General features: G+C 38.2%; 1 protein-coding gene across 1 annotated transcript in view; it reads right to left on the minus strand.

The window, feature by feature from the left end:
- fstl4 (follistatin like 4) overlaps window positions 1-17,886 on the minus strand; it is a 200,462-nt gene that overhangs the window by 64,219 nt on the left and 118,357 nt on the right. Inside the window, exons 5-6 of the mRNA XM_023342536.1 lie at window positions 6,996-7,186; window positions 3,970-4,090 (exon numbers count right to left, since the gene is read on the minus strand). Coding sequence (XP_023198304.1) covers window positions 3,970-4,090; window positions 6,996-7,186 — 312 coding nt within the window. The remainder of the gene's footprint in view (window positions 1-3,969; window positions 4,091-6,995; window positions 7,187-17,886) is intronic.

The following is a 17,886-nucleotide window of genomic DNA, read 5'->3' on the forward strand; positions in this document are numbered from 1 at the left end:
AAATCATTAGTATTGTTATTCCTAAATGAGTATCAGCCACTTTTCTTTGCATTATTATAGGTCTGAAAGAACTGCATCTTTTTTCCTCATTTTCTGCAAGTACTAAATTACTGCTTGGAATTTCAGAGACATGTCAGTAAGACATAGAACAAATGTTCACTTTACTCAAACTTAAGTAGAATCAGAGAAACTGATTATTTTATTTTTTTTCTGGAGATGTAGATGTGATTATAGACGTGAGAATTGGGTGGAAACTTGGATAGAGGTTAGATATGGACCAAAAATACAGATTTTGGTCACAATGTGAACATAGTCTTAGAAATTGTACATTCCTAAATCTGTTTTAGTTTGTAGCTATCCTTTAGAAATGACGTTCACAGAAGTTTTATCGACTTAATTTAGGAAAATGTTCATCAACAGCCAGTATTTTTACTGAGAATCTCACTGCTGCCGTTTGAATAGTTTTCCAATAAACTGTACATAACATGCAGATAATGTACTTCTGCACTGTAGCACGTTTCCTTTAGGGAGCTCTGACCTTGTGTGTGGGTGTGTATATATGTATATATTACACCTGTAGGCCATAGAGCTCTCTCAATAATCCCTCTCACTTATCGACTCTACTGTTAATGCACTGCTGCCTTTAGCTGTACAGTTAATGCGATCCGATAGCAGCTTTCATGTCTGTGAGGCAAATTCCTGCACATTTGCTATTGTGTAATTACAGGGTTTTGATTCTGATACAAAGGGCATCTCCTCCTCCACAATAATGACAGTGTAATGAATATTAGGAAACCAAGCCTGTGAACCTGCGAACCATTAGGGAACCGCAGCGCTGATTCAAAGCTATTAGGTTGTTATCTCTGTCCTGCAATAAGCTCCAAAAGAATGGGAATTATTCTGTTGCACAGAGCAGTCGCTCTTTTCTCAGGCTTTATTGAGCAAACCTGCAGAATTATTGGTGTAAAATGCACCAGAGAAAACATTGACAACATTCCCCTCCAGTTTATCTCTTCTTACCTCCAGGAAACGAGACTTCAGGCTCAGATTCCCAGGAATGTGTGATAACCTTGCATCATGAACTCACGCTTATCAAAGGGATTATTACAGGATTTACAATCATTTTATGGCTGCATTTACTGATTGAATTAGACACACAATTGTAAATCTGATTGCTCTGACTACTTTCTGTAGTTAATTATCCATAATCTCTATGGATAAATCAGTTAAAACCTGCAGTCTTTAGGAAAGGAAAAGGTGTTGAAGCATTTCTGTTCTGTTCAGCAGCCGAGCCGACGAGACAGGAGAGCAGAAAACATGACAGAATAAGGAGCAGTGGATCGATAGGAATGCAATCAGGACTATTCGCCAACCATATTTTCTAATCAACTTGTTGCAAAAAAGAAAAAGAAAAAATATATAACAAGATTCATGTGGCAAGACAGCAAAACATTGTGATGCGCTTGTCAAGATTTATGTGTTCGATTAGTGGTGAGTTTTACAGGACAGGAGGAAACCACAAAACAAGGCAGCACACAAATAAATAAAGTAGCTTAAAAATCAATTTATGACCCTTTTACTTTTCCACATTTTGTCCCAGTGTCACCACACACTTAAGTGGTTTTACTGGGACTGTTTGTGACAAACCAACAGAGAGAAGAGAAACATTTAGAAGTGGAAAACAAATGAGATGAGATTCATTTCATTTTTTAAAATAAACTAAATCTGTGGATCCAACTTCAGAAGAAATTAGCTAATAGTCTGCTTGTGTAATTTAATTTGATAAATTTGTTCTGAGAAGGGAAACAGGATCAGGTTTTATTAAAGGGTGTTAGATTAAAGTTTACCATTACAACAACTTTGTCAGAAATATTTTTGATAAAAACACTGAACAGTCTACAGTATTATTATTACTGTGTTGTTTTTACATCTAAAATAAATATTTATCAAATAAAGTCTATTGTTACAACTAATGGATCCTTTTAAAAGATCTTCAACATGTCAAATAAAGTTATTTGAAGAGTTTTCACCTGCTTCAGCCGCCTGTGCTGCTGGCCGAATCCAAATCCTGTCTGACGGGTCACAATAAACATTTCAAAGTTTTTACAGGTCAATTTTTTGTAACCTGGTAAATGTGGCCACAGTTCAAACTGTATGCACATTTCCTAAAGTTTACATTTTAGTTAAAAGACTTTAAAATGTCACCAAGAGCTGTGGGGAATAAGTTCACCTGAAATCAGATACTTGGCCTGAAAAATAAAACAAACCATGAAAAAAATACCATCATTCAGGTGCATCATTTTCCTGCTTCTTTCCAAGTTTAAATCTGCATTGTCAATTTCCTCCCTGCTAAGCACACCTGCGATTCCTGGCTCTGCTGTTTCCCAGATCATTTACTGGATATAGAATTGAGATTATTCCAAGACATGCACACACACACACACCCACGCCTACACACACACAATCATGATAAATCACACAATTTAACAGCATCCACATGACCTAAAATACCAGATGTGCCACTCATACATAATGACTCCCTGTGGTTGTTGCCTTTCCACCGACCAACACTTAACCTTGAGCTTTATCTGATCAATATCTTGTTATTGGTCCCTCCCCACCTCTTCAGCTGCTTGTCAAACACAAAATGCTTTGACAAACTCAGCCTAATACCCCGTGGGCAAATCTGCAGGTAGATAAATAGTCAGATTTCTGCCCATCTGGAAAGCAGCAGCCAGCGGTGAGAAGTTTTCCGCTGTAGCCTCTCGCTGAATTAACGGCTAAGCTTAATAGAGCGTCACCAGATGAAATTAAAGGCTCACAAATGGCCGACTGCCATTGTTAACTGCTGTCCTCACACATTTCCCATCACCTTGCAGGACCTGACCTCTTCTTCTACTCATGTCTGAAGTGACGTTTGGAGGAGGGGCGTCGGTTTTTAAATCGTAACGTGGTTCCCATGGCGACTGGAAAATGTTCAGGTTGGCGTTTCAGTGGCTTTAGTGAGAGGATGGTGATCATTGGTCCTAATGAGGCGGAAGCTCCCAGCGGTCGTTCAGATGCTCTAATCAAGGCTGAGGCCAGGCGCATGGCGACCGCGCAATCATCATTTGATCTGAAACACTTTCATCCTGATTGATGCAATGGTGGCGCTGAGTGGAGAGGAAGGGATGCTGGCCCGCTTTAATTGGTGCAAATGGACAGTTTTTGTTTCCAACTACAGCCGACATATGGACTGAAGTGGACGCAATTCAAAGTGTGTGTTATATAAACCAGATGGTGAAATTATAATGTTCACTGTGGATGTTGATATGATACGGATGGAGTGTTTAGAATTAAGTTATCAATAAAACATTAAACAACAATCTGATGACAAAATACAATGCTTTGATAGCCGACTGTGTTTCTATGACTTTGTATTTTTATGATGTAAAGGACTTTGAAATGCCTTGTTGCTGAAATGTGCTGCGCAAACAAAGTTGATTGATAAGTTAGAGAAAACAGATGTGATTTCTTGGTTCTTTAAATTGCCAAAGAACAAGATTTTCCAGCAGATAACAGGAAGAGATAATATGTTATATTTTGTTTTCCGTCATGAAAATATTCTTGATTTTAAAATGTTCTGCAACATCTTTGCTGTTTTAGTAATGCTTTTGCTAACCACGATATTTTATAATCATTTCAAATCAAACCTTGTTTTGCAGAACATCTTACTTATACACACACATCTTAACGTTTCTGCTCCTATAAACATAAAATAGCCACTTCCAGCAGGAATACGAGTATTAAATATTTCCAACGCTATTCTGATATCTTCCTACATAACGGCTCTAATTGAGAAATGAAAAAAAAAACAGGCCAAAGCTCAACAACAACCAGCGATGGTAGATTGGCCACAAAACACTGACTGGTGGAAACAACGAACAAAAACATTCAGATCTCTCTGAAAGCAAAGATGTGAAAACTTACGGAAAGCTGTGTAAAACTCATGAAGGCTCAGATGTCCGTCGTTGTTGTAGTCGTCGTAACGCAGCAGGTCCTGCATGGTGCACTCCAACAGGCTGCTCTCCATCTGCTCCTTCATCGATATCTGCAGACAGATCGCATCAGTAAACTGAAATGTCTCACTAGAACTATGAAGTGTCTTCTTCCTTATGCTCCAAATATTCCCAATTTGATTATGAACATTTTAAGAAAATAAACTCAAATGTTAGACAAGTTGTCAAATAAAAAAATGTATATTTCAGATCACGCTGTTCAGCTAGGCAGTGGTCCTGCATTATTTCACCATTTAAAGTAAAGAATATTGAGGAGAGTCTCCAAACTGCTGCAGCTGCTCGTCGATACTTTTTCCAGACCGTTTTTACCTGAACGCCTCACAAAATAAGCCGGCAGGGTTGCTGGTTAGAGTCAAGTGCAATAAAATTCATATCACATCATACACATTGTGATGGTTCGCGGTAACAATATTTATCGCGATATGATTTGTATAAATCTTACAATAGAAACAAAAATATCACATAATTGAGTGGAATATATACATCTGTATGTGTTAAAATTCGTTTCTTTGTGGATGTTATTTGTCTGTAATGTTTAAGTGTTTTGCTTTATGCCCATCATTGCCAGGCCTCCATTAAAAGTCTCACTTTAAGCACCGATCCCTCCTGCGCTCGCATCCCCGCTGTCTGCCCCGCTGTCTGCCCCGCTGTCTGCCCCGCTGTCTGCCCCGCTCCTCCAGAGCGTTGCACTCAGACCGCCGGAGGTTGAACCCAAACCAGGTCCAGATCGTTGATGATATCTGAGCCTACATTAATGAGCTCTTCCTTTACGCTCCCCTCCACACGTCTTCTCGCTTCCTCTGTTTTGATGCTGACCGGTTACATCATCGCCGTGTTTAGCCGCTAGACTACAACTCTCCATCGTAGGCCTAATTTCTACCATACATCTCACACATTCCTACTCTACAGTTAGAGTAAAAAACTAGATTCTTCTATCAGATTCTCATTTAAGTTTTGCAGAATGCATCATAGAAAACATTACCACAGGCTGTTTTCATAACTGATTATTGTACTACTTTGCTTTTTAACAAATAAGTTGCAAATACATGAGGACAGCAAGCTTACATCACACAGAAAGGAGAATTATAATCATGTTGCTTTATATTCAAACTCGGTTGTCAGTAGAAGGAGAATGGCTGTGAATAACAGGGAGCTTCAAAAGGAAAACATTAAGCTGTTTGAAAATAAGACGAACAAAAAACTATAGCTTCCATAACAGAGTTACCAATCCTATCAAATCTGCCAAAACACAAACAAATAATTCAAGAGGCAGAGATTTCTCCATTGCCCTATTTGCAAACTCTATAGAAAAACCTCAAAAGCATCCAACACAGCGAGAGAATATTACAGATTTAGAAGCATTTTGCATGAAGAATGAGCAAAATCCCCCAAAGAAGAAGAAAAAGCCTCTTAGCTGTCGCAGAGTTTAAAGGCCATGAAACATGCAAAGCAGATTGTTAGAGTGTAGATGCTGCAAAGAGCTGATGGATTTTTTTCTTTTGGTTGCTTGAAAGCATAAATTTATCTAGATTAAATTAGTAGTCAGATTTAATTTTATGATTTACAGAAATTAGATCCTGAGAAGTGCAGTGTGAAAGAATCTAAAGGTAATGTAAGGAAAGCTGCATCATATGTCTCATTCCTGGTCTGTAACTATAACCCCGTCTTCCCAGTAATCTTCTTTTAAATGGTTTATATGGACACGCACATGTGACATGGCAGATTAAAGGATGTGAAACTTTTTATGCACCCGCAGCTGACTGCTGCCATATGTCTGCTGTCACAGGGTGCTCTGCCCTGGGGCGTCTGAATAAAACATCTTCAGACCCTCAGTAAAAGGACTTCACCATCCAACATTATCTGTGACAAAAGGCAGATCGCCGAGTGAAGATGCTGCGGATGGATGACTGCACTTCCACTTTGATCCGGAAAGCCGTCATCGATGCAAAGCAGAACTCATGAATTCCTACATGATAAGAATGTCTTATCAAGGGAGTTCTCTGCGTTATTAAATCTTTTAATGCAGCGCTGACATAAAAGGGTGAAGTCTCTTAACTTTTTTTTCCTCCTATTGTAAAAACTGAATAAAACTTGTTGGATTTTCACACAATCATCCAACAAAAGACCAGCATTCTGTAGCACTTTAAGACTATTTGGAGGTGCTAATAAATGCTCAGCTTCTTATGAGATTATTAAAAACAACGTTTGGGTTTATGACACACAAGAAATGAGAGATTAATGGAGATTTCCATTTCCTGGTAGCAGACGATGCTCACAATTACTGACCAGAAAAATCCGTTGTTTAACTTTAAAGACTCATATCTAATTAAACACACAATAAATGCATTAATATTTGTTAAAACTTAAACAAAAAATCTTGTTCATACTTTATAGTTGAATTGCAAACCACAACACTGGTTTAAGGGACGTATGAATATAAAAACTGATCTGATTGACTCGTACATGCAAACATTTTTAAAAGTGTGCTAAATTGGATTAAGTCAGTTTATTGTCATTTGGTAATCAGAATCAAAAATGTACTTTTAGAAGTATTTCTACTTTTACTTGAGTCAAATTCTGGATTTTCTTCCCACTGAATGAAAATCAAACATGTTTTAACCAAAGATCACCAGACAGACTCACACCTGCAGCTTCTGTTAAAGTTTCAGGAGGAAGTGACGTATTGAAAGAAACTTATTAGGGAAAATTTTGTTTTGCCTGATATTTTGTTATTCATATGAATTATTATAATTTTGGTCCTTGAAATACCAAGATTTCAACTTAACTTCATATTCTGGATGTAATTCTTAAATTTTAATTTGATGAGTAACTCTGCACTCAGAGTAGACTTTTTACCAAATACGTTTTTACTCTTGAGTGAAAATATGTTGAAGTAGTTGCTACTTGTACTTTTTAGGCACTCTGAATAAAACTCACCTTCTCCAGTTCGTCGCTGATCAGCCGACCGTCTTCGTTTCCATCCAGGTATTTAAACATGGCGTCCACCAGCGCCCTCTTCTCCTCCATGTCACGCTGCTGGCTCCGCTCGCCGCTCCCCAGCGCTTTCGGTTGCATCTCCAGGAGCGTGCTCTTCAGCTGGTTGTACTCTGACATGGTGCATGCGCTGCCTGCAAGGGTAAACACACAGACATGGATAAAAAGACATTTAAATAATCTCGATTATACAAGCTTTTGGATTGTAGCTGTAAATTGGATTTAATGTGCTAGTGTGTTTAATAGTGGGAGTAGAGGAAAAAAGGGTTAGAGAGAAATGTAGCGTGTGTATCTGCACACGCATGTGTGTCCTTGAGACCTCATCTAAGGAGATGAAGCTTATATTTGCACGGTTTGTTTCAGAGCCTTTTGGTTTCTGAGGTTCTAAATAATTACATATAATCTCTGAATTCACATTACAGACAAAGGTAAATGTTCTCATTTAGTGCATTTTGAACGACATGGCATATTGTTGTCTGGATGTTGTGTTGTGGCTTTGAAGATAAATGTAAAACAATATTGGTTGCTGCGGCGGCGCAGAGGCGAAGCACTCCACACATGGAGTCGCAGGTTCGATTCCCAGCCTGGCGACATTTGCCGCACGTCTCTCTCATTACCCTCTTTGCTGTCTGACGTCTTTCAAATAAAGGACAGTAGAGCCAACAAAATACCTTATAAAAAAGGTGTAAAACAGGGTAAAAAACTGTTTTCTTAATTACATTTATCCAAAGAGTCCCAAGAATAACAATATGTTTATTTTTTACTCTTCTAAGTAAATGTTTATCCAAAAGATGTATAAGGAGGAAGTGACTAAGCATGCAAAATATGGAAGAAGAAAGAATGTTTTCTTTCAGTGTGGAGAGTGAAGCTGGTCGTAGTTTATAGGAAACTGGATGGAGTTAAATGATTTCCAGTAAAAGTCACATTGATGGAAAGATTTGAAATAAACAAATTAAGCTCACACATTCTAGCATCCCAAACTGAGACCAGAGGAGAGAATCTCCTCATCCAATAAAGCTAATTAAAAACCATGCAACATGCCGAGTTCAACAGTCTGATTCTTCTGGGTCAGCAACTCGTTTTGATTCCACACCTGTAGCGTTATTTACCAAGGTGTTAACACTGTCCAATAACGAGGTTCCAGCTGGGCGACAGCTGAGAAAAGCTCCTTCCAGACCAGACTCTTTCTAAACGCACATCTGGTTCCCATACAAACACAAACAGCAGAACGTCTGATACCCAAAGAAAAGGTCGAGGTTTAATTAAACCCTCAACAACCTGAGGAGTCCAGGAAGGAGTTTAATAACCAACATGGAGGAGTAACTAGTAACTCAGGAAAAATACTTTTAGGAGTATTTTTACTATGCTTTACTTTTACTTGAGTAATTTTATGAAGTTTTTATCAAGGTGGATTTTCTACCCACTGAATGAAAAACAAACATGTTTAACAGACTCACACCTGCAGTTTCTGTTAAAGTTTAACAGGTTTTTTATTAAAAGAAACTGATTTGGAAACATTTTGCCTCATTTTATTATTTTTTGTTACTTGTATGAATTATTGTCATTTTAGTTCTTAAAATACCAAAATTTCCACTGAACTTCATCTTTTGTTCCATCTGATGATGTAATTGTAAATATTAAATGACTGATCAGTTACTCAGTACTTGAGTAAATTTAAACCAAATACATTTTACTCTTAGATGGCTGGATGGATACTTTCTACTTTTACTTGAGTGAAAATATGTCGATGTAGTTCTATTCTGACTTGTATATTATTTTTGGATACTAATGCTTATTCATGCAATTCATAAATGACATAAAATATTTAATGTTTTAGCAAAAGGAAGGGTTACAGTTTTTCAACTTTGACTACAATAACAAGTTTACTTTTTTAAAGAATTCATAAATACTGTATGTACATGATGTAAGTTTTTAATGCAGGATAAGTTATTTCCTTAATTTCCTCCGTGGAATGGACCTTGCTCTGTAATTTAGTGGGGGAACAACACATTCGCTGTAGCTGCAGGAGTTCAGCGATGCTCAGTGATCAGAGTAAAAATGGAAGGCCTCTTGTACCTGCTAATGAATTACTTACAGAAGAAAGTCACATTACAGTCCAATTTGTGAGAGAGCAAACAAGGTTTTAGAGAGGACTTCTAATTTGTAGTACTCAGATTTACTAATCAACTTCATCCATCAAAGTGTTTTGCTAAATGTTGGTCAATTTAAAAAGGTTACAGGTAGAATAAATCACATTAAACTCTGCATATTTCTAACTCGACTGAAAAGCGAGACACAAATGACACTGCTGACCCTTCGAAGACTCTGAAAGCCATGCAGCAGAGACAATGCGCATTCTTCCCTGCAAGCAGGCAGTCACGTCAAGGTCTTTGCTAAATCCATGCTCAATGTTATTCCTGCGAGGCGAATGAGGCGTGAGAAGGCTCAGATATTAGGGATCATCACCTGACCGTCATCTCTGTCCTCGCACCGCAGGGACAGAAATAAATTCACCTCCATGCCAATTTAGATCTTGTCATATACGGCAGGAATTACGCTCTCCTTGCCCCAGTCTCACCGCGCTGCTTCACAATCTATGCAGCAGATAGCAAGGGCACCTGTGAGAAAACTGTTTACTAAATATTTAACATACATTCTGCTGCACCAATATTTTAAGACTGAAGCAGAAGCAGAGCTGAGTGCTACAGAGAGTCATGTCTGCTCTGTAAACCTCCTGTCCTTTGACTCCAGATTTCTTATTTTGCTGAGCGCAGCAGCTGAAGACGTGGCAGAGAAATATCCGTCTGCATTACAGAGGATCCACCTCTTTCTGCTGCTTTATTGTTCAGGAGGGACCTGGACTCTCTTTACAGCCTGTTTGAAATATTAGTTATTTAAGTGAGCGTGCCAAAGCGGCTCGGACGCTCAATGTGCTTCTCTTCTCCCTGACACGTTCTGCAAACTTAAACCTGGGAGGAGTCCAGCAGAGAAACAAATGGAAAGTAGGAGGAAACTTCAAGGTGAAAGGAAAACTACTGGTAAAGTACAGAAGCTACAGCAGGAGTCCTGCAGTGTTGTCAGGCAGAAAGCTACAAAGCACACGCCAACTTCAGCACCACTAGCGGGCAGGTAGCTGTAGTCTCTCAAAAATCATTTAAATTTAATCTCTCAGTTTTTCTTGCTTTTGAATCGATAGCAGGTCTTCATAAGCCAACTCTGTCAACAACAACTCAACAACTATTACCGTTAAAACGTAGTCTAAAAAACTCGCCGTCTCATCTGGGGGTTTTATAATAATGTGGTTCTTTAATATTAAAAGAGTTTTTTTACACAAACTTTATAAAGTTCCACTCTGACTCTTCATATTTAGAGACAATTGAGTAAATTGTTTAGTTTCTAGAACAGACAGGCATAAACTGCACTTCAATTTAATATCTGATGAAATATGCATGATCAAATTGCTTAAAGATCACATTTTTAAAAACTAAAGAATAAAGTCAACCCTAAAAAAAGTTAATTAAGAAAAGCCTAGTGCATTTCATAAATAAATCAAATAAATATTGAGCGTAACTCGTCCAGGTTCAGTGTGACTGAGGAACACGACTCACTAGCAATTATCCATCAATATGTGATTTAAGCAAGTCAAATGTTGCTTTATTGAAAAAATTGTCAAATTAATGTTAATGGAAAAATAGGTCAACGTTGCTACACGTCTAGTAGAAGTAAATTAGTGCATAAAAACGTCAGTATTTCCTGGGCACTGGGGCGTTTGGCGACCCAAAGCATCAATCCTTCATGTGATGAAACCTCCCACAATGCCCTGCAGCATGTAAAAGTGCTCTGCGTTAAATTTATGTATGCCTGACCTCCTCTGGCTGAGATGATGGGATTATTTACTGCCATGCTGCCTGTATGCTAGTAAGATGCAACAGTGATGGACCTCCCCTCCAGATAATTATGGATATGATGGACACTTTCGGCTCCCGAGGGCAGCTGGGTCTGAGAGAGCACAGCCAATCTGGGATGGGTGACACAAGCCACAGAAGAACCACATACTGCATAATCGCAGCTGGCAGCTGTTTAAATCGGCTTACTGTGAGCTTCATAGTTTATACAGAACTTCCTCTGTGACAGAAACTACTTCAATATTCCTCTTGTTGCTTTTTCCAAATGTTCTTATTTAAATCAGAGAACGCAAAATGTTCACCTATTGACCTTTTGCAACTACGTCACTCAGGAATTAGCAATGAATCAATTAATGAAATGATAAATTAAAACGAGCTCAATAATTTCCATTTGTGTGATTTATCATTTTTCTCTTTTCTATCTTTCTACCAAAAACTGGATGGTCTCAACTAAACCTTTTTTTCTTTTAGGAAAATTTCATTTACAGAGACTTTATAACCCATTTTATTTGTTGTTTCTGTTTTGTTTATTCATTTAATGTCTTACAGTTCCAGCATTAAATGCTTGTTAGAATTGAAAGGTTACTGAGCTTTAAGAATGCATTCGTCCATTGTTATGGATATTATCTGAAAATAGACTCAAAACAACATCGTTTTTCATGATAACTTCTGGGACAATTTATTGCCCACAAAAATATGTTATCATGACATCAATAACGTCATTTAATTGCTTGAGGGATGGGAGTGTTGAACAGAACGACTGAAAATGTTTTTTCCAGTTTTTTGTGGTTTCTTCTTGTTTGAGTCGAGTTAATTTGTGAACGTAACTCATCTGGTTGGGCTTTGGATTCCCAAACGTTTTAAACAGCTAGTTTAGAAACCGACCCGAACCTCCTGAGTGTTGGTCAAATTACCGACGTTACCTGAATTCACACCACATGATTTATGTCACTGTGTCATAAACAGCGTTTCCCCTGAAACCAGAGATGCTAACCAGCTGTTTTCCATACATGCTAGGCTACATGACGGTGTGGCACTGTCTCCATGGTAACCAATGATTAGACATGTACCTTCTCCATAATGTGATGTTTGGCATCTTTCTCATCATATTTACTTATAAAGTATATGAATGTTAATATTCATACTTTGTAAAAAGTGTTTGCAGCAAATCTGCGATTACACCAAGAGTTGACAGTCATTATGATTGACAGCCGCCACAACTTTCCTCACCAAAAATTATAAAATAAAAAGACAAATTTGCTTTCTGTCCTTGCCTGTGCAGCCGACTGCGCAGCACCCTATGAATATTTTAAAGTGAAATCAATTAAATAAAAGCGATATTAAACTACCAGCTGCTTGTTTCTAGATTAGCTTTTAAAGAGAGCACTGGTTGTTTTGACGTCCGTCATGGCGCAGTTCTGAAAAGCGTGACGTTACGTGCAAAGGGTCAGTAATAAAATGATGTTATTTTAATATAGTGAGGACTGCTGTCCAGGAAGTAAGTGGGATTCAGTCTGGGTTGTGAAATATCTTGTGTAGGAGAGCTGGAAGATGCAACAGTAAAACTGAGGCTCAGAAAAGGAGGAATATGATTCAGATATAAGAAGGTCAGCAACATTGTCAGTATGTTCAGGGACTGGAGGGATCAGTCAGTGGGATCAACTGAGATGCAACAGCAGACTACTGAGTCTAAGCGATTTTTATTCTCTGAATTAATATCTTACATTAAGTTGCTGCTCTGAGCTATGATCCTATTTCTGTGAAGCAGAGTTGATCCATAGTTTAACCGACTCCCACTCTTCCTGGCAAACATAACTTACAGTAGTTTAAAAACGACACCCTTAGATTTCCTGAGTAAAGACGAGCCGTCTGCCAGTTTGCCTCTGTTCGTACGGCAGAGTGGATCGCTGTGTGTTCAGGAAGCCTTATCGGTCCCTGCAGCTGGGAGCCACTAAATGAGAAACCTATTGCACACCCAGAGTTATTGGTAAAGCAATGAAGGAGAAATAGTAGAGCAGCTTTCACTACCTGCCTACATGCATGTCAGCGAGCCCAACGTTATCGGGTCTGTACACGTCGGACCCGACCGTCCGTCACTCTGGATCAAATCGCTCCAGATTCAAAGCGCTTCCATTACAAATGTGCGCAAATCTTTGTCTGCATTCTGCAAACGTCAAAAAATAAAAACTATTTGGTTCTCGCAGTGTTTCCATTAAATGAGAAATGAAATTAGTCACGTGAAAAAGTTTGATGATGTCATAAGGCATTAAAAATCATGGAAGCAAAGTCCCGCCTACTTGCGCTGTCAATCATGTCCGTGTACACGCTGATCAATGTTTTAATGGCGGAGAAACAACTTACCGTTACAGGAAAACTATTTACTCGCTGTCATCAGTGGCTATGCTAACTAGCCTTAGCATTAATGAAATTGGATGTTTTCACAGATTTTGTTTCTCATATACTATCAGAACATAAAACATTTTCTTTCATAAACCCAGCTTTAAAGATGTTTCTTTAATCAGTTTCTGCACATCTCAGCTGGTGATCCTGGAAACCTGTGACTTATTACCCAACAAGGTCGTTATGGTTCACAACAGATTTATAACTCTAAAAGGTACCAAGACTATTGGACCTGTGTATTTATATAAAGTGCAGTGATTTCAGAGCTGATAGCAGCGAGTGACGAAGCAGCAGAAAGCCAGCAGCTGATGCATACCTAGTAAAATGTCACCAATGCACAACATCGAATAGCTTCATGAAGAGAGAAAAGTCCTGCTTTTCTTTTGAGTGTTTCTACCTGCTTCTACCTCTGCCAAGCTTTGTCATTATTTTTACTTTGGTGCTTTAATTTTGCTATTAGCACTATAATGGATTTAGAACGAGTTTTCTTACTCTCATGATGACTCTTTGGATTAATTATCTACAAACTTAAATGGTTTGCAAATATCCAGTTTTCACGTTAACCACAAACACTTAAACTTGAAATGAAGCACAAAAAAGCTGATCACAGCTCATTTTATATAAATTTAAATCTTTAAAGCTTTTCAAAGCGTCAGAGTCCTAAAAAGCACTATATAAGTTTGATGTATTATTATTTATCATCTGTCTCTTCTATATAAATTTGATTCCACCCTTTACAAGAATTTTAAATGGTTTTCCACAAACAGCTGGGAATTTAATGATCTAAAACCCTTTTTTGTTTGTTTTAAATTTATAAAAAGAAAAAATGACCAATACATCCAGTTGTCCTGAGTTTACTGTACATTTTTATTAACCTACATAAAACTACAGAAAATTGACTGCTTTTATACTTGCTGCAACATCAATTGCCCAATTCGGGATACGAATAAATCTGAAATCTGGTTTGTGGAGAAACCACTTATTCTGGAGAACTAAAGGACAATTTTAGCAAAAAAAAAAATTTAAAAACTGTCCAACTAAAGAAAAGTGAAGTAAAATTTATTTTAAGCTAGCTGATCATTTCACAACTTTCATTTAGTACTTTTGCTAAATGTTTGTGCTGATGATTCACATTTAGCAACTAAATTTACAAAATACTCAGACAACTCTTGGAAATTTGGTTATTTGTCTCAAATAATATCGATATTTTTAATCACCGAATTTTGGTCCACTTGACTTCTAAAAGTGGGAAAATATATATTTTTTATTTTAAAAAAATGTATCCACTCATTGAATTTAAGAGATTTCTTATGACGTACTGTTAGTAGATTGGTATTTTTAAGCTTTACAAAAATAACACTGCTAGAAACAAACACCAAACAAAAGAAATATATTTGATACATATTTGAATCTAGGCATCGTTTTGATTTTTTACTGCACCACCAAACACAGTTATATTTGCCCTTTGGCCCCAAAGCTCCGGTGAAGCGGCTCAAGCCCCCAAAAATAATTACAAAGGTCCTGCTTCCGCTAAGAGATTAAGATGGGGAACAAGCGGCGGTGTTGATTACATTTTTAGCGTCTCTCCCTCACACCTGCAGTTCCTGTAATCCCCAGACATTTCCCGGTTCTGGCTGAGGCCTGCGAGCCGCTGCCTGATCATCCCATGAGCATACACATTTTAAATTGCCTGAATGAGGAGGCTGGAGGAAATGGATGCCTCTGGCTGAATGTGCCCCTCTGACAACGCAGCGCCCCGGACCAACTTATCACGTTACCCCTCACAAACAGCTCGACCTTGTGCAGAGTTTTTAGAGGTTGGCGCAGACAGAAAGAGCAAGCAGGAGGCTGAACGCTTTTAGGCAAATAGATTCTTACAGTCTGATGGCTTTTCACACATTTGTAAAGTTTATTTTTTGCAATAACAACCAAATTAGCATCGCATGATATTAGGAAAGTATGAATAAGCTCAGATGAATGCAAACTATCATTTCTATTAGAATCTGTCAGTTGAGGGCATCAAGAACATTATTTTCTAAATATTGAGCCCAATGAGTTTTGCTATTACAATATTACACATATTGATACTTTGGTGATTAAATTAAGAGATATTGTGCAGCTTTTATATAAATGAGTCCTCTGTGCTTCCAGCTGAGCGATATAGTAGTAGCATATCCTATCTGGACATAATTAGGTGTTTGTTAACCGAAATTGCAACTCAGAGAATCAAACAGCAGCGACTCGATTCCCTCAGACATCTAAAGTAGCAAAGACAACTTGCTATAAACAAGCTGAGCATCTGAATCAGGGAAAGAGTGGATTTATTTGGTTTTAAAGCACATTGGTTTTTCCAAAGGCTCACATAACCAGGACATCAACAGTTTGGAAACACTGCAAAAAACACAAAATCTTACCAAGTAATTTTGGTTAAAGTTCTAAAAAAATCTCTTAGTACACTTGAAATTAAACAAAACTAACTTACAGGTAACTTTCCAGCATGAAATATGAAATTGTTTTAAGTAGGTAATTCCTTAGTATTGATGAAAAAATTCATGTTCAATTGGCAGATATTTTTCCCATAAGTTTAGTAAAATATTCTGCCAATGTAACTAGTAATTTTTCCATCAATATTTAAGAATTATTTACTTAAAACAAGCTCATATTTTGTGCTGAAAAGTTATTTATAAGTTAGTTTTATCTCATCTCAAGTCTACTAAGATATTTACTCTAGAAACTAGACCAAAAATACTTGGTAGGATTTTGTGTTTTTACAGTGTAAACATGATCTGGTTCAACAAATCTGGATTTCAGCTGAAGATAGGAAGCACAGATCCATCCAGGGTCTTTTGAATATATCAAAGTGGTGGCAGTGTAAACACTTTGGCAGCCTCTATGCTGTAATGAAGTGTTTAAATGTCTCAGTGTACTGTACAAACCTACTGTAGGTTTACTGCTGACCACAGTCACTCGTCTTCTGATTCATACCTCCATACCATTTCACACAGATCAAGCCATTTGAAGCTGGTTTGTTAACCATGACATGGAGTTCAGTCACAAGATCCCAATCAACGGAGAACGTTTGGGATTTGGTCAAACAGGAAATCTGTCAGCTGACAACAGGATCCATCACGGTCAATATGGGCGAAGGAACGTTTTCAACACCTTGTTGAGTCTGTGCAGAATGTAAGGCAGCTCAGAAAGTATCAGAGACCAATCAGGGACTGGTGAAATGGATGTAATAGAGTGGCCACTGAGGGCATTTGTGTTTGGATTCATTGGGTGAATTTGGAGAGGACATTTTAGGAGTTTAACGGTTTTTAATGTTGAGTATTGTCCTTTAGGATGTGCAGCAGTTGCTTTTGTTCTCGCAGTCGCTGCACTTCAGCTCTGAATGAATTTCCCTTATGGGACAATAAAGTAGATCTTAATGTTTTTAACATTACAAAGAGCTGTAATGAAATCCCTCCGCATGGTGCCTGGGCTCTCTCTGTTAGCGATGGGGCAAGGAGCGTGGCATTCTGGGAGGAACTGGGAGTAGAGCTGCTGCTACTCCACATCGAAAGGAGTCTTTATCTATTCCGGATCCCCCTGAACGCCTCTGTTCAGGTGTTTTGAACCTGTCCTTCCAGGCAGAGGACCAGGACACGCTGGAAGGACATGTCTCTGCCCGGCGATCCGATTCCCTGATCAACAGATGACGACAACTATGAATATTAACATTTGTTAATTTCTGAACAAATGAGATGGTGGGATTTTATAAATGAAATTTTAAGTCATGAAGAAAAAAAAAAGTCTTTTTTCTTGTTCTTCACAAAAGAACATCCATAAATAATGCATCAGTAGTAACTACATTTTTCTAACCCGAGTATTTTTGTCTCTCATCATTTCAAGCACTACATTTCCATGTTGCTACTCTCCAGTGTGAAAAGTCCTGGCCCTATTTTGGACTGCGTCTTGCACTTGTGTCTCTAAGTGAAGCCGGGGAAAAAATAACACTCTGCACATTTGTTATTTCTGGGCTGAAATGTTGCTGGAATCCTCTGTGGAAAGGATCAGCAGCAAAACATCCAGAGGAGTCTACATCAGCGAGGAAGTCCCTGGGTCTCTTAGCGCCTCACACCTGGCCAGAAACAAAGCGCTCAGCTCAGGACGGCAGGCGGCATTTTGTTACACCTTTACACTTATTTATAGCTGAAATGACAAAGTACTTTAACTAGACCACCAAATGCTGCTGACATAAACCGTCTTCAGACATTTGACTAACAAGCAGAGGGACGATTAAAGCGGATCTAAATAGAATAGATTATCCAGTCAACTGTAATCTGAGCCACACAATCCACAGAGATAATCTGCAGGATTATTGATGTCTCTGGAGAATTACATTTAAATTCAGGCACCTGCAAACCTCAAACTTATTTTGATACAGATGGTCCAGACTCTGAATTTAAAACTAAAAAAAATCTCATGTAGCTTTACAGAAGAAGAAGAAATGGCCGTAGGTTTGGGTCGAAATGTTTTGCCTGTTTATT

The sequence above is a fragment of the Xiphophorus maculatus genome, chromosome 11, assembly GCF_002775205.1.
Source record: "Xiphophorus maculatus strain JP 163 A chromosome 11, X_maculatus-5.0-male, whole genome shotgun sequence".
NCBI classification, from domain to species: Eukaryota; Metazoa; Chordata; class Actinopteri; order Cyprinodontiformes; family Poeciliidae; genus Xiphophorus; species Xiphophorus maculatus.